The sequence below is a fragment of the Nycticebus coucang genome, chromosome 17 (genome assembly GCF_027406575.1).
Source record: "Nycticebus coucang isolate mNycCou1 chromosome 17, mNycCou1.pri, whole genome shotgun sequence".
NCBI classification, from domain to species: domain Eukaryota; kingdom Metazoa; phylum Chordata; class Mammalia; order Primates; family Lorisidae; genus Nycticebus; species Nycticebus coucang.
In genome coordinates this window covers 8078608-8096929 of record NC_069796.1, presented here as the reverse complement: position 1 = coordinate 8096929, position 18322 = coordinate 8078608, and the positions used below count along the sequence as shown (strand labels likewise).

At 40.6% G+C, this 18322-nt stretch overlaps 1 protein-coding gene across 2 annotated transcripts in view; it reads left to right on the top strand.

Annotated features, from left to right (window-relative positions):
- The window catches only part of FBXL17 (F-box and leucine rich repeat protein 17), a 495184-nt gene extending 484591 nt beyond the window's left edge, over positions 1-10593 (top strand). For both annotated transcript variants that reach the window (XM_053566502.1, XM_053566501.1), the window contains exon 9: positions 7733-10593. In XM_053566502.1, the coding sequence (XP_053422477.1) occupies positions 7733-7745 (13 nt within the window). In that variant the 3' untranslated portion in view covers positions 7746-10593. The remainder of the gene's footprint in view (positions 1-7732) is intronic.
- Positions 10594-18322: the final 7729 nt, after the last annotated feature.

Below are 18322 nucleotides of genomic sequence, written 5' to 3'. Positions count from 1 at the left end.
TTTGGTTTGACTGAGACAGGAAGCAGGAAGGACAGAGATGTGAGGTTGCTTATAGAAGAGAAAAAGGAACAGGATGTTAAGGCTGGAAGCTTCGCCCTCCCCCCTGAAGAAAAAGAGGTGACAGATTGTAAAAGTGGCACCAGATTCCTGGTTCCCTGCTTTAACCATAGGGAAACCTCAGCAGTATGTGGCGTGTCACCCAAACAGGGACATGAGAAGCCATGCTGTAAAGTGAGGGAAATAAAATGACAAAAATCTAAGCAGGCCCGCAGAGAGCTGGCACGTGTTGTCAGCGATGCAGGATCCTGGAAAAATCAATGTATCGTCTGCTCTTTTATTCTTTTCTTAGTGTCCTATTTAAAATACTTTAAACTGCACTTAGATGACTCATCTCACTTACATGCAAATTTGGGATGTCATGAAAATTCACATTACCCTTATTCTATCCTTTTTAATACATACACATTTTAGAGCCCGTGGACACTGGGCGAAAGAACAGTGGGGCCCCTTTGCATATTCATTGTCCACAGTGATTTTTGCCGGGCCTGGTGGGGACCAGGGTCCATGGACCTCCAGTACAGCATCCCAGAGAGCCAAGAAGCTCCGGGAGCAGCAGGCTCAGGAGGAGCGTTGCCCTGGAGACGACATTGGGCCTCTGGGCCGCCGGGAGTCAGCCTGTGGGGCTGTTAGCAGTGAGTGACATTGCCCAGGGAGTCGGGAAGAGTGACAGACCAGCGTGGGGGCCAGAGCCTTGACTAAGGAGGCAGGGGCTGAGTGTGCTGTTTCCTGGCCCGTTACAGACACATACCACCTGCAGCCAGGGGGTCCATCTTCTCTGCCCCCTCCTTCCTCAGAACAGAGCTGTTGGAAACAACTTGCTTCTGGTGTCCACTCAAGTTTGGGGGAGTGGGCAGGAGAACACGGCATTGCTTAGGAAGTGAAGGGCTGACGCTGGCTGTGTTCTACCTCCTGAACTGAGTTCTTCACTTCTGTGTCAACATGTGTATTTAATGCATGTGGTACGTGGGCTGCCACCTTGTCGTTCAGAAATCCACTTAAATATCACTTCTGTTGGGAAACACAAGTCGGGACCCTCCTGCAGGCTTCCTCCCACTGGACAGACAGAGCTCCTGGACTCTGGGATCACTGCTGTCATCATCCTGCCAGCTCTAAGAGGGAAGGCCTGTGTCTGCCCTGCGGGCCATTCTGTCTCTGGAACACGGGGACAGGTTTCAATGGCGGGCAGATGGAGGGACGTGATGGCGTCTCACTGGTCCTGCAGCTTCATCAGGCCTCCCTCAGGCTTGGGAGCCTCACGCAGCCCACAGTACCGTGACAGGGCTCTGCAGGCCACCTTACAGCCACTGTCATTTACGGTCCCATTGAGCAACCATGGTGAAAAGTTTATCTGGGACTTTGAAATATATATACTTGTAAACTATCACTGTTTGTTTACATTCTATAGAAAACGAATGTCAGTAAACACTTTACAAGGCAGTGACTGCCTAGGCCCCAGTCTGGCCTTTCTGCCCCGCCTGTGTTACTTCCCAGCCAGGGTGGCGTGGTGCAGCCTGGAGAGCTCTGTGTGTTGGGTCCTGACTTCAAACCCTGGCTGCCTCTTACTAGCTGTGTGACGTTATGTGAAGTACTGATTCTGTCTGAGCTGCAGTTCACCCACAATACGGGGTATTAACGCTTAGCAGCCTGCAAAATAGTAGATGCTCACTGCATGTTATTCCCTCCTGTCTTACTGAACAGAGATGGACTTTTATTTTGCCAAAATAAACCATGCTGAAGAAAAGAGCTTTTCTCCTACCACATGAGAGTCTAATCCTGTGTGTTTACAAGTACAACCACTGTATTCTTGTTTGTATGAATGGTCGCAGATGGTTTAATTCATCCATCACAGTTTAGGCTGGAGAATTCCTTCTAGTCTGGGGCAGGACCCTCTGTTGCATAGTCCCCATGGCAGCAGATACTAAACACCACTGTGACAGCAGAACCAACCTGAAAAAGAAGCTCTCAGATTTCTGTTTGTCCCAGGTCAGGGTGAAGGCATATCAACTCCTGAAGCCCAAGAAATCAGAAGATAGGAATAGCATGGCTTTGAGTAAGAGATGTGTTCGCTGTGTCCCTCTGTCCCACTAGATGCCTATGACATCAAAAGGGAGCTTAGTGTCCCAAAATGTTCAAGTCTCCTGCCCTCCTGGGCCTGCCCCCCTGAGCAGGACTGCTAGTGCTATAAAATAACGTTTCAAATTCTCTGAACTTTGTGGGTGTTTGAAGAGTTTTAGAAACCTACTTATGTCCAAAACCATCAGTGTGCCTCTCAGTGGACGAACCTGGTGTAGCGGGTCCTTGGTCTCCAGTTGCCATCAGTTTATCCAAAATATGTCTTAGTCACTTCCTGAGCACTGCCTGACAGCCACATGACCCAGAAAAACGTTGCTGAAAGGTAAGGAGAGAACTTTTAGAGTTTCAGAGATTCAGTTTAACTGATTTATCTAGACATCTTCTTTACCTTATCAGTACTTTCCTCAAAAAAGGAAAGTGCTATCATGAGCTGCTTTGGTTTCCTATGCAAAATTACCAGAAACTCTAGAGAAGGTGTATGGTAAAGAGATACCCGATGATATCAGATGGAAAAGGCAGCTGGAAGAGTCACTCTGAGCATGAACTTTAGAGGGTTAAAGGAGTTTAGAGTTGCCATAATATCAGAACTTTAGAGACTGTTGTCACATTAGCTAGAATGGTCTGGGACAAGGCAAGCTTATCTCTATACTTCCTAGCACAGTAATGTTTGGTATTTTCTTCAATAAATAGTCATTGAACAACTCCCCTATGTAGCATTAATTTAGCCAACACATATTTATTGAGAATGTACCTTGTGCTAGGTATGCTCTGGGTACTAAGGGTCTGACGGTGAACAGTTATCCCCTAATTTAACAAAAATAAAATTCCTGTCTCCTAGAGCTTATACTCTAATAGGGTGAGAATGTATCAGACAGTGCAGTAGGAGGGGAAACAGAGATGACTGAAATATTCCTGTCACCAAGGACCCTACAGACTGGGCAGAATAATGTGATCCATTTTATTGTTATAGGTATTTTAAACAGTGTTCACTTTTTACAGAAAACTTGCTCCATTACAACCTAGGTGACTTTAAGTGGTTTATCTTAAGTGTGATTTTAAAATACTTAGATGTCAAATAACTAACCCCCAACAGGAAACACATCCTCTCCTATAACACAGGTCAAAGCAAAAATAAGAATCACTTCACATGATATTGTAAATGATTTCTTCAGCATTACCTTTTTGAACACAGGTATCGAGATAATTCAGGCTGAGGCTTATGCTTATCCAGAACTTTTTTGAGGAAAGTATTGATAAGGAAAAGAAGCTGTCTAGATAAATTGGTTAAACTGAATCTCTGAAACTCTAAAGGTTCTCTTCTCGCCTTTCCTTCGTAGCACATGAAATGAAACTAAGGTGTGATTTACCTTAATTAGCATAGCAATTGCCTCACATTTTCAAAATTGCTAATAGATGTTAACTCAAAATAGATTAAAATACCAGACAAATTGCTACTACCCTAAAAAGAGTTACCATAATTTTGAGAATGTAAATTATGGTTATGCAGTCTTTGGAGAGAACTATAAAATCCAATCTTTCTTATATTAAAAAAACGGTGGGACATGCTTTTCTCCCTTTAATCGTAGTAATTTCTTCAAATTATACAGCAGCATATTTCTTTAGGAAGATCCATTGCATTTCTCAAATCTCCTGTGTAAGACAGAAGTCGCCATTGGTAGTTTTCAGTGAAAGGAAAAGAAATTGAATATAAAAAAATATAAAAATATATAAAAATATATAAAAATATATAAAAATATAAAAAAAAACCCTCATCTTTATATTCCCCTTTATACTGCATGTATTTTATGAGTTGGGACATAGCCTCGGAGTTGGCATGACAGAATGTCTGCAGAGATGGGCACGTGGCCGTGACGATTCAAAAGGATTTGGACCTTACACAGAATCCTTCTCCGTTACACCAAAGCACTTATAGAGCAGATAGAAGGAGAGGTGAACATAATTTGTACTTCTGAGGAATAAATGAACATAGCTTTAGTAAAAATTTTTCAGCCTAGATCACTAGGAGACAATATAAGTAAAAGGTGGAACCTCCCTAGCAGAAGCCCATGTGTTTCCCCTGAATAACTTCTACCCACTAAAGCTCTAAAATGGAATATCTGCATTTTCCCCACTGCTTTGTTTTCTAGCTTTTACCGAGTACAAGTTGGCAAAAAGATTGCTTACAAGCACATTAGATCCACAGAGGATAAGTGGTGCCATTGTTCATACAGCCACACAAAACCAAAGTATTGCCTATTCTTACCCAGAACCTCTGAGAGCTGGAGAAGTAATACACCATCATCTATATTCTCAGCTACAGGTGTATTTTACTTTCTGCAACAGAAATAGGTAAATTGAATTTTGGTAAATCAAAGAATATATAAAATACATTAGGGAAGCTGACAAAATAAATTAACTCTACCATGACATTCTTCACTAAAATGAACAATTATCCCCTAATTTATATACTTCATAAATCAATACCTTCATATATCAAGTTTGCTTAAGGTGAATTATATGCTTCTTCCTGGAAAACAGTTATCACGTAGAGCTATTTTCTATTTTTAAAAATTGGCCCTGTAAAACAAATTGCCTGTCAGCCCTAGGTACAAAACTTTGCACAAGCCTGTGTGTAGATTAGAAAAGATGTACCATAGGAAATATTCAATGTTTTTGCGAGGAGTTTAAATGTTTTCTCGGCTCTGTTCCTTTATCAACTATTTTTAGTTAACAGTTTCTTGAATCCCAAGTTACTGAGACTGGCTTTACTTCTTTTGCAATGCAATGTAGATTTTTTTGAGGATCCTCTCTACCAAATTACTTTCTCTCTCTCTCAGTGAAACCTGCACCCCTCCAAGTTTGTTAATGGCAAGAAGGAGACAGTTAACCTAAGTACAGGATGGGGGACATCAGTTAAAAAAAAGAAAATTTACTGACAGTGGATATTTAAAACCTAGATTATGTTATTAAGGAATGTTCTGGAATCACCTCCAGAGAGTATTAAAATAGAATATATTCTTCTTATATATGAACTATATTCTACAAGTTACCTCTTGTCCTGTGTCTATTTTATTTTGACCAATACAACTAGTGTTATCAAGGTTTATTTCTGAGATATCCGAGGAGTGGAACGAAATTGATTAGCTCTATAAAGAATCGGTTGCCCTAAGATACCACAAATTAGCTCTTGAGTTCAATGACCATTTATTGAGTGCTGGCTGTGGTGGTAAGAACTACCATGTGGAGGCTTTATCATGTCAGTCACAGCCCTGAGTGTATTATTACGTTTAATCCTTATAACAATCCTATGATAAGTACTTTTATCCAATTTTTCCAGTTGAGAGGTGAAAGCAGGATTCAAACCTATTTCTGGTTGGCTCCAAGGTCTGTGATATGAACCCCTGTTTCCGTGGTCCTTCTCTTCTTTGCACACAGCTCAAAGATAGCGTTAAAGATAAAAGGGCAAACCCTGGTCTCCAGAGCCTTTCACTAAGGTGGATGAGCCAGGCGGAGAAAAGGTGATTGCAAGGCAGTGTGAGAACGCTCCACTCTGCAGGGGACAGACCGGCAGGGTGCTTGCTGTGGGAAGGACTGCTGGGAAGGACTGCTGACCCAGCATTGTGGGGAAGCAAGGTGTTTAGGGAGCCCTTCCCTGAAAGAGCAGATTCGTAAGCTGAATGAGTTCTTCTGGAAACTGCTGGTCATCTTGATCGGTATGTTAGTTTCTGGCTTTGCCTCATTGCTGGATTTCTGTTGTTTACTTGTAGTTTGTTGTTGTTTTAGCATTTACTCTCTAACAATTCCTGAGCCCTCAGAGCTCTTGTAGATGTTCCATTGGAGCCGGGCAGCAGACATTAAACTAAGCATTACAAACTAACCTAAAAGAGTGATAAGTACTGGGAAGGAAGAGTAGACAGTGTTGGAAGAGTGAATGGTAGGAAGTTTTCTGTAATTGGGGGAGGGAGCAGGAGCAGTGGAGTGATCAAGGTTTCCTGAAGAAATAACATTGAAGCTAAGAACTCAAAACCGAGTAGGTGGTAGGCGGGAGAAGAGGGGTCCCCATGGAGAAGTAGGTTGAAAAATAAGGCCAAAGGAACTTGAAAAGCTAGGTAATCTGAAATCAGGCCAAGAGGCTGGATGGGGGACGGGCAGGGCTAGATGTCGACTGACTTCTCAGGATGCGGGTTGTAAGCTGTCTGATCTTAAATAAGACTTAAAACATAAATTTGAATTGAAAAATGAAACATTACATTGCTTAAAAATCCTCTTAAGATCCGTCAGTTCCCATTCTCAAGTCTAATTTGTGTGGCATATTTTCTTTTTTTATTCAAAATTATTTCTTGCTTTTGAAAAAATGTATAATACATTCTGTAGCTTTATCACAAAATGAATTAAGTACATGGCTAGGTTGAATTTGGAATAGAAGTTGATTTAAATACAGTCAAGTCTTAAGCATAGAAATGTTCTGACAAATATTGAGTATCGTCAACACAATGTTGAAATATCAACTCTCAATAATAAAAAGAGATTGATATATAACATAGTTTTCCAAATCACCCAGAAGACATCTTGTTGTTTCAAAAAAATGCAGGTAACTGAATTTCACTGTCATCCTATTTCTAAGCAGGCTTTCGAAGCAAACACAGATTTGAGGTGGTTTTCAGTTTTTCCTGGTGGTCCTTATCTTTTCCAATAATGAACATCAAGAAGAATGCTCAAAAATGTGTATCACAAGCACACATTTTATACGCAGTATAAATGAAATATTGATGTATTTGGAAATGCCCAAGTGTTCAATAAAGATTTTAAATAAAGCTACCTAAAAGTTGTGGTTTTTAGGTTAATCATTTATTTATCTAAAGGATGAAAAAAGCTGTCTACTTCTGTGATATGAACTGCAATCAGCTTAAAAATAATTGACAAATTAATCCCTTCACAGCACAGCAATTGTAAAGGTGTTAGTTTTAATTAGGCCTGTCTGATTGCCTTGTCTAATCAAGAATCAAGGTGGTATCTTTGATGGTTAAGGTCTATTGGGGGCATCCCTGACCTGCCAGCCATGTATGTTTTAATTATTGATTCCTCACATTTCAGCCCTTTTCACAAAGGGACTTGAAGTTTGCAATACCTCAACATTTAAAGGGAAGAAAAATAAACATCTTCCCCGACACTACTGCTTGGAATCCTGTGTCTCCTGTCCTTCATTCTGTAATTTTTGTCCTCCAGAGGCTGTCAGAGTGATGATGCATTAGCGTGCTATCTTCCTGCTCCTTTACCTCTCGAGCACTAGATTTCCAATGGATATTGTGAAGATCTTGCCAAGTCACAGTCATTCATGTTTCTAGAAGACACGTTTTATTTCTCAGTATCGTGTCTTTTAAAAAATCCCTAAGGGCAAATATGTTACTGGACAGCAGAGAGGTCAGGTAGGAGGGGCTGAGCCCAGAGCACGTCCTCGCTTGCTCAGCAGGTTCTTAGGCCTCCTTTCCTGCAGGGCTGCCCATGTGTGGAGAGTGAGCCTCAGCAGGCCGGGCTGTGTGGAGGGCAACACCTGGTGTGGGTGCCCCTGAGCGTGACAGCAGCTGTTCTCTGTCTGCAGGTCAATGAAGTGACGGTGGAGCAGCTGGTGCAGCAGTACCCCCACATCACCTTCAGCACCGTCCTGCAGGACTGCAAGCGCACCCTGGAGAGAGCTTACCAGATGGGCTGGACCCCCAACATGTCTGCGGCCTCCTCCTAACCCTGCGGCCGAGCTCGGGTCCTCTGGACCATTGGGCGGGGTGGAGCGGGTTGTGGCTTGGAGGTGGGCAGTCTCTTGGACAGAGCCCCGCTGTGCCCTGCCTGCGCGCCGCAGTGCGTATCTGTGTCTCGTTCGCATATCCCACACCATCAGTGCAGTTGTCACTTCCTCCCAGGTGAGTTGGCTTTTTCCCTTAAAAATCGTGAAAGCCACAAGCCATCTAGTTTTTAAGTTCGAAGGCTTATTTCTCTTAAAAAAAAAAAAAAATCTTCTTAAAATATAGTCCAAAAAATGGTTGTATTATTTTGAGCTTATAATCGCTGCCACTTAGAGATGTCCAAAAAAGAAGGCCTCCTTTCCCAGGGGATGAAACTGCGCACTTGTGCTGAAGTGATGCTGCTCCGATGAGAATCCGGGAGCCAGAACTGTCAGAAGTCCGAGCACAGACACCACGCAGGCACTCACACTCTCTCCCAGACTGCAGCGTGCGTGCACCCAGACGCCACAGCAGCATCTTTCTAGATCATTTCCTGACAGAAGGGCCTTCCTCCAGGCCACTGAGGAAGTGTGTCATCCTCCGAGATGCCGCCTGGCTCCGTGTGTCCATGGGTCACCAACTTGCTGTCTGGTGTGTGACTTAGGGACGAGAGAGAATAAGCCTTTTGTAAATTTTTCATATGGAGGCAACAATCTGAACTCCCCTGGCCAGCTCACAGGAGTTAATTATTCATTATTCTACAAATGCATTCTGTTGAGTACTAAATATTTTAGTTGGTTTTACGTTAACATTGTGTTAGCTTTTATTTCATGGATAGTAACTGGTCGGGATATGTTTTAATGATATTTGGAGTTGATCTTAGCATCGAAGCCACCAATGTAATTAATGGTGTGCAGTTATTAAAAAAAAAAAAAACCTAAAGATCATTTCATTATTTTGATAATTTTGGTAATTATGAAAGTGTATGTCTGAAATTTGGGGAGTAGTCACATTAATAGAAAATTAATGAGAAATAAGTAGACAATCTTTCTACTGAATTTTTTTTTTCTTTTGCATTGCTTTGGGTTTTTGAACAGGTTTTTTTTTTTGATATATGCATGGTATCATTTTCTGAATAGTTCTATGCTACTGCAAAGATCTATTCCTAGGTAATATATGAGTTAAGAAGGAAAGTTAGAAAATCTGTTCATTAAGATTCTGTTTACACTTGTCAGAAATAAGCATTTCTTTGTTTAATTAAATATTGCCAGTTTTCAGTTAAGGAAATACCTGTCAGTAAATGAACATACATGTTTTGATTTAATGTGTCTTTACAATTAATTCATAATAGGGACTCAGGCTCAAATAACCTTTCCTGTGTCTTGATTTATAATCAAGACAGCAAGGAGCCTTTTTAAGCTAAAGAATGATTATCTTTCCCAGTAGAACTAGAAACAAAGCCCTAACTTGTGAGTTTGCTATTTATTCTTCCCGGAGTGGGCATAATTGGTTTTTGGTCTTTAACAGAGACATTGAGGTTTGAGTTTCCTTTTTTATAGGTCCCAGCATTGCTAAAGTGATACTAGCTGTAAGAAACAAAAGATAGCTTTGTATTTGAATGCCATTCACTTATTTATGATGATGCCTTTTTTGTAAACACCTGTTTCCTTTGATTATGTCAACATGTTTCTGATGTGGCATTTTTTTTTGTTTGTTTGTTTTTAATCCCAATCAGTTAGGAAAATCTAGTCAGCAAGCACCAAGAATATTTTTCCCATAATTAAATGGGTTTCTAATTTAATTCGAAGGGAATAAAATTTGTGTAAGAAAATAATTGTTTAACATAAGTAAACTATATTTCTTCTTACACCATGAAATGTATTATTTTCACACCCATTTCCCCCCCACAAAAAAAAGTCTTATCTCACAATATTTTAACTGATTTTTAACCCAAAACTAATTTATAAGACAATATGTATAGTAATAGTAGCTTGAGTGAATAAGCAAAAGTTTAATTTTTATATATGTCATGCTATATTTTAAATAGTTAAAAAGACAGAAGAAGGGAGAGCCATCTGTGATGTAGATGGTACCATTTCAGTTCAAAGTTGTAATAATCTTTGGAGTGTCACAGTTTGGTTGTCAGACGGTTTTGAGTGTATAATTGATTTTGTAAAACATGGCGCATTGTTCGAATCTGAAGCACAGCACTATAACATGCTTCTAGCTTGGGGGGTGGGGTGGGGACTCGCACTTACTCTCTAAGGCGTTGACTAATCCAGACAGCCTGGCGCAGCATAACCTGGAAAACTGCTTTGGTCCATTTGTAGCAACCTGTAGAAATATCCTACCCAGCCTCGAAGCGTTAATATCAAAAGACAGCCAGAAAGAAGCGTCACCTCGGGTGATCCTGTGATGGCTGTTGAATGTTCTCTCATTAGATGCTTTGAAATGAGGCTTAAAATAATTTTTCTGGGCAATATAGAGTTTCTTTTTTTTTTTTTTTGCTTAGAAAGTCATAAATACATGTGAACATGTTTAATGCAGGGCTTTTTATCCTCTCCAAAATGTCAACAGTATTTTCAGAATAAAGACCTTGAGATATATTGTTGTAGTGGAAAATTCTGGTCGTTTGTCATTAATGTCTTTTTGAGTGGATAAAGAAAATTCACCCAGTTTGTAGTTTCTATATTTCTGTGAATCTTTGACCTTGGAATGGGTTGCAATAAAAGAGAAACAGAACGCTGTCTTTTGTTTTATTTTAGAAACAATAAACGGTCTCCTCGGTGCTGGTTGTATATGAAGCTGGCTGTGGTCTGCGTCCTTGTGTGTTTGACCATGAACCTGTACAGGTGGGGCTAACTCAGATTATAATAGGGGAGACTGGGTGCAGGGGGTTCTAATTTGGATGGTGATTACTAAAGTAAGATTAAAATTTCAAAGGTTTAAACAAGTGAGTTGTTTAAAACCACATTCCCTAAATAGTCACTCATTTACATAAGCTATGTATTTAATTTTTCAAAAGTAAATCATAAAACATTTATTGTGTAACAAATATGCACCAGGCACTGGGGATTTAAAGATAAACTCATTCTGTACATTGCTCGTAGCCTAACAGGGAGACACTCCAGGAAATGCCCAGTGACAGTGGAGTACACTGGATGTAACAGTGAAGGGAGGCACAGAAGCCCGGGAGCAGCTTTGGGAAAGAAGAACCTCACACAGGCCAAACTTTTAAAGAGGGGTTAAGGAGCGGCAGGAATTTACTTAGCTTCTTGTGGGTAAGGAAGGGAGGGGAACCTGGGAAATGGAAAAATATGTGCAAAAGCCTGAAGAAATGAAACAGCATGGTAACTTCAGGGCCCTGGAGGTAACTGAGTATAACAGGAGGGTGAGTTATATAGGGTAGCAGGTGGGATAGTTTCTGGGGAAAAACTACAAGAACTAGGAGTAGGGCGCCAGCTTCATATACCGGAGGTGGCGGGTTCAAACCCAGCCCTGGCCAAAAACTGCCAAAAAAAAAAAAAAAAACTAATCATAAATTTGTCATGGCCAACTAGAGAGCACTTGTAGGAGAGATTATATCTGCTAAAAAAGTCTTGTCCTAAATTCTCTCAACAAGTAGAAAGTTAAGTTTAAGACTTCCATTTCTAGGAAATGTGGCAGAAGAGCCTAAAAATTTTTCTTCTATGTAAAATCTAAAAATGTTTATTAAAATATCTTTAAACTCCTTGTAAATGACTGGGTGTGCCTGCAAGAATGCAAAACAAAGCCTGGCCAGGGACAGAATGGGGACGGTAGTCAAGGGTCAGCAAAGTATGGCGCCTGGGCCAAATATGGCCGATGTTTATTTTTGCAGGTGAAGTTTTATCAGGACATCGTCACACCACTTGTTTGTGTGTTCTCTAACAGCTTTCATGCTGTGACAGCAGATATGAGTGAGTGCTACAAATGCCACGTGGTCTACAAAGTCAAAACATTTACATCATAGAGAAAATTTGCCAACCATTTGGTCTATGGGAGTGGTTCTCAAATGTCCCCAGACCAATCACATCACATAAGCATCAACTAGAAACTTAGTAATACAAATTCTGGGCCCCACCCCAGACTAGTAATCAGAAACTCCGAGTATACTGCACAGCACCCTGTGTTTCAGCACATCTGCTATGTCAGCGGTCCTCAGCCTGTTTAACACCAGGGGCAGGTTTCCCTGGAGAGGTGGCAGGACAGGAGGTGGAGCTCAGGTGGTGATGCCGTGCAGACGGCTTCCCAGCCAGGCCGTGGGCTGCTCTGGCCCACGGCTTCCCAGCCAGGCCGTGGGCTGCTCTGGCCCACGGCTTCCCAGCCAGGCCGTGGGCTGCTCTGGCCCACGGCTTCCCAGCCAGGCCGTGGACTGCTCTGACCCACGGCTTCCCAGCCAGGCCGTGGACTGCTCTGGCCCACGGCCTGGGGGTTGGGGATCACAGCGGCTCTGATGCATGTGCTAAACTTTAATCTCTAGAGGTAAACCTGGAGCAAACAGACTATAGGAGATGGTGTTGATCACCAGAGCCTAGAGAATGTATAGAAAATTGGGGACCAGGGGGTAATTGGGAGTCACATCAGAGTCCACCTCCCATAAAGCCTGCAGCTTTGAAAGGCTTTAAAAATAGTGAACTAAAATAACACAAAAAGTTGCCAAGAACAAGGAAAATAACCATTCTCAGTCTTGTCTATTCATGGATGTTTTTAAAGGCTCCCCTGCAAATTAATAGTCACTAGCTAACATTCCTGCGGGTTTAGTAACTGAACATGCACTGTTTGTGTAAGTTTGTGTTGCTGATAATTATGTTATTAAGAGGACATGTCAGTAGCTCTCAGGGCCTGACAAAAGCAAACAAAAGAAAGGTACCCTCATCAGATAGAGGGCCAGCAAATATAAACTCAGAAAATAAAGTGATAGAAACAAAAGGGAGATAACCCAGCATTCGACGTGGAAGTCAAAAGGAACAGCAAACAAGATACCCACATCCTCGAAGACTTCAATTTTAAATGTTCAGATGCTACACAATAAATGTTTTCTATAAAAATGCTACTTAAGATTTAATATGCATAAAAAAAGAAACTACAAAAAGTGGGCTGATGTTTTTTTAAAAAAGTCTTTAGAGATGACAAATACAATAATCAAAAATTAAAGTGGAAGGCTTGAGTAGCAGAGGAGATGAAGCTAAAAGGAGAATTCATAAACGAAAAGACACAAAGTAAAAAAGAAAAAGCAGCCTTTTGCCTTCTGAATGGATAACTTCTGTATAGAGAACGAGAGGCTAAGGCATGTGGGATATAGTGTGACACTTTCCAGATTATGTCTGTCTGATCTCGCAGAAGAAGAAATAGAATAGGGGGGAGGTAACGCTACAGAGGAAATGGAGTTTCCCTTGGTTTGTGAAGAAGAATGTGGAGAGACGTTTTAGAAGAGAATATCAGAAGCTCAATTTAGATGAGTTGATTATGAGATGCCATTAGCCGGCCAAGTGAGTCTGTTGAATGTGCAGTTGGTCATAGGAGTTCAGTTGAGAGAGGTGCACGTGGAAAACATGAGCTTGACCGAGTCACCACTCCTGACCATCATCCTAACGGAAAGAAGGGAGGTCTAAGGGGTGTGCCATGGGAAAGTCAGGGGGTCAAGAAAACTCACCAAGGAAGCTGAGCACAGATAACCTGGGGGTTAGGAGGAAAGCCAGGAGTGTATGACGTCTGGAATAAAGGAAAGAAAGTCTGTCAAGGACTTCACCTTACAAACACAAATAATCACATGTGCCCGCATGTTAAACTGAAATAAAAAAATAAATAAATAACAAAAAGTCTCCGGAGGAGGGAGAGTCCTCATGCCATATGCTGCTGAGTGAGGTGAGGCTCAAGAATTGGCGGTTGGAATTAGCAACGTGGGGATCATTGGCATCTTTGATGAAAACAATTTTGATGATGTGGTGAGGGCCAAGGCCTTTCTGTAGAAGGTCCAAATTCTATGGGGCATGTCTAACCTTAATATGAAAACTACAAAACAGTAGTATGAGAAAGGAAATTTATAATAAGCAAATCTCACTCACAGGCATAATGCAAACTATTAGCAATCTAAATGGCCGAGTTAGTGTTAGCCCATTGTCTTGGTCTGTTCTGCTGCTATAACAAAATATCACAAGATGGGTAATTTATAAATGACAGAAATTTACTTCTCTCACTCGTGGAGGCTGGGAAGTCCAAGAGCAAGGCACCGGCAGATTCAGTGACTGGTGAGGGCCTGAACACCGTTTCAAGGATCGTACCTTGAATGCTGTGTTCCCATGGGGCAGAGGGAAGAAAGGGCCTCCAGCTCTCATGTAGGAGGGTGGAGACCTCATGTTCTAGCCACCTCATAAAGGCCCTACCTCTTAATACTGTTGCTTTGGGGACTGAGTTGCAATTTGAATTTTGGAAGGGACACAAACATTCAAACCATAGCACACATTAACAGATTAAAGTGAAAAAATATATGCATGGCTTTCTCAATAAAGGCAATAAAAACATGCAAGAAAATGTAATATCCATTCATGATAAGGAATCTTAGCAAACTAAGACTAGAAAGGAACATCCTTAACCTGATATCGGCATCCATACCTATAACCTAGAACAAACATCACTCCACATTGAAGCATTAAAAAAATATTCTCCGTGCCCCAAAGAATGTTTACTATTATTACTACTTTATTTAACATGGTAATTAGCTTAGCCAGCAAAAAGAAGTTTTAAAAAATACAAAGGGCAAAGAAAGACCAGAATGAAAGAAACAAATTCTGAATTATGTGCAGCTGATGGGAATATAGACATATATAGAGAGAGAAAGAGACAGAGTCTCACTCTGTTGCCCAGGCTAGAGTGCCATGGCCTCAGCCTAGCTCACAGCAACCTCAAATTCCCAGGCTCAAGCGATCCTCCTTCCTCAGCCTCCCAAGTAGCTGGGACTACAGGTATCCACTGCAACACCCAGCTAATTTTTCTACTTTTAGTAGAGACAATGTCTGGCTCAGGCCAGGCTTGAACTCCTAAGCTAAGGGATCCTCCCACCTCAGCCTTCCAGAACGCTAGGATTGCAGGCGTGAGCCACCGACCCTGGCTAGGAATATACACATATTAGACAAAGTCAATCAAAGGCCCAAAACGATCTACAAATTAGAATTAACAAAAAGAGTTCAAAAGTTAGTTGGATATAATGTTAAAACATAATACTCGTTTATATTTCTATATATCAATAATAAAGTAGAAAAATTAATTTCAAAAAATACTTTTTAGAAAAGAAAGAAGTATACAAAGTAACGTTGCTTTTATGGGTAAATGGCAAAACCATACTGAAAGGCAGAGTAACTGTAGAATGCTGACATATTCATGGGAAGAAAGACTTACTATTCCAAAGACATTTTCTTTGAAGACAATTAATTCTCCATAGGCCTCTCGCACTTCTGCACATCTTGCAAGCAGAGGTACTAGCTGCCTTTGCTCTGGTTTTTCTTTTCAAGGATGTTTTAATGGTGAATAGACGGATAGTGTCCTTTAAAGACGGATAGTGTCTCCCTCTAGAGCAAAAGGCAGCCGTGCTTATGTCCAGTGCACTCATGTTTCCGAAGCACAGTGCTCCTCTCCTGAAACACAGCCCATTACCTGCACAGCTGTCACCCAGCCTCTTATTTTCTGTGGAAACCGGGGCTTCAGAATCTGCACTAGAAGATGCTGATACTCTGGCTACTGCCATTGTTGTAGGTAATAAAGACTTTGCCTTTGACCCAGAGGTCTTGTGTCTTCTGCCAGCATCTGATGTGTGAGTTTGCAAGTAGAGTAAACCTCAAACCATTCCCAGTTCTTAACATGGAATTCCCCCCAAGCGATGTGTTCATGTAATGCAACTAAAAAAAAAAAATTAATAAGGTTCTTTTTAAAGCAAATTTAATAAGCTTATTCTGAAATTCATATAGAGGCATAAAAGGTTAAGAATAGTCAAATCATACTTGAGGAACAATCATACTTGAGGAAGAATTTATGCAATCAGATAATAGACTTATTATAAATCTGTAATAACTCATAGTAATTAAAGCAATCTGACACGTGCTTAGGGATGGATAAACCATTAAAGCAAATTAAACATAAAGCCCCAACATATACCTGAACAGTGTATTACATAGATGACAGTGCAAGTTAGCAGGGAAAGGTTGGAGTACTCTAAAAATGGCACTGGTTAAATTGGTTATCCCTAGTAAAAAAATAATAATAATAACTTGGATCTCTACATTTTACTATATATAATAATTAATAACATGGACTAAAAGCAAATAGAAAAATTTTAAGATTCATGGAAGAAAATATAAGAATATATTTATGACATTATGGAATTAATCCTTATGACCTCGTGGTAGGAAATAAAAAACAAAAAAAGTGCTAACCATTCAGGTAAAGACTGACAGTTTCATCCATATTAAAATAAAGGACATCTCTTTAGATGTTACCTTGAAGAGAATGAAAAGGCAAGTCACAAACAAAAGGAAAATAAATGTTTAACACAGAAAACCAACAAAGGATCGTATCCAGAATATATAAAGATCTTCAGTGAATCCAGTTAAACAACAACGCCCTCTCCAAAGAAAATCCAAGAGAAAAATGGACGAAAGACCTCAATGGAGACGTCCCCAAAGAAGAAGCACAAATGATGAATAATCACATGAAAAATGCTCAAACTCATTTGCGTTGAGATAAATGCAAATTAAAGAATACAAAGTTTATCCCCAGTAGATTTGCAAAAGATAAAAGTCCTGCATGATTAAGTTTTGGCAAAGGCATAGAGCAATGAGAACACTTCCACTTTGCAGAAGGAAGTTGGAAAAGAGTTTGCTTTATCTTACAACGATAAATATGCACATAGAGCAATTCCCTTCACAGTTATAATCCCCAGAGAAACTCTGCATATGTCAACCAGAACACATGTACCAAAATATGTATAATATTATTGTTCATAAGAGCAAAACCAGAAATTATAAAGATATTTCATTCAATGAAACAGAGTAGTGAAAATGAATTAATTGCAGCTACATATCTCCATATAAATGATTCTCAGAGACACGTGAATGAAAAAAAGCAATGTCTAGAAGAATCCAAAAAGGTGTGCACCATTTTGTCAAGTTTAGAGACACAAGCAAATTTAGAACAAAGAGGAAAAGAAAAAGGAAACAATCGCAAAATTTCAGATTGATTGTTACCCATGATAAGGCAGAAGGGGCTGGGCCTGTGGGGACTGTAGGACTAAACAAAAGTCTTCAACCAAATCTGGAGGTTCTGTTTTCATAAGCAAAAAGGTAGCTGCACCAGTATTTGCTTTATGAATATAAGATGTATGTGTAAGTTAATATATGTAACATTACATTATATATTTATAAAATATTAATGTGCAACAAACCATTTTGAGTAAAATATTAAAAATATAAATTGAAAAGGTTTTATGCCTTATTTAAATTGATTGACTTGACATCAAGGATTGCTAAACCTAGACACAAGTTTGGCCACAATTTGGTAGTGGAGGTTCGGTCTGCATCAAGCAGAGCTTGCAGAACCATACCCCAAGCAGGTGGCAGGGAGGAGAACCCTTTGCCTCACCTCTCGTCTCCTGCGTTAGGAGCACAGCAGAACAGCTGTCCATGAGACTTCACGTGGGACATCTGTCATGTCATTATCATAGAAATCAAAGGCCCGTGATGCTGATTTTGTAAAGCTGTGGGGAGCCTTTCCATTATCCCTTCATTTTCAATTACACCAATAAATCTGGTATCAAAACCTTGGAGTAATACAGAGACTCGTCTGATAATGTGATAATGTATAGACAAAATGGAGATTCAGTTAGGGTCGAGCAAGTTACCCATTTCATTATACGAGTGAACCATGATTTCCTTATCCGTATCTACCGCCCTTGGTGGGTAGCAGGCTGCTTCCCGTTGGGGCGTTATGCTTATTAAAAATCAACCATCGTTTCTTGAGGTATATAACAGATGCAAATGCAGCTCGGGGGGCTTCCTCAGTCCCTGAAATGCCACCATCTCCAGGGAAAAAACTTGAGAAAACTAAAACCATCTCTAAGAAATAACCCTTCAAAGCATCCCTTTCCTGTGATGTTCCCTGGCTAATCAAACTATGTGGCAGTGCCAGAAGCCCAAGGAGAGAGAGGCATCAGAACAGACAGGCATTAGTCACCACACGATGGAAGAGATGTTCACACATTTCTTGAATTTTTGCCTCTGTTTGGCATCACTTGAAAGATCTGGAGATGAGAAGTGTCAACATCCAGTGGCCTGGGGGATGCTTGGCTGGGTCAGGCTGATGGGCGCTCACTGGGTTCATTTCTCTAGTCTGAAATCTCCTAATGTGTGGCTTTGAGGGGTGTGTTTGTGAATGTGTGTGTGTGGTGTGTATGTTTGTGTGTG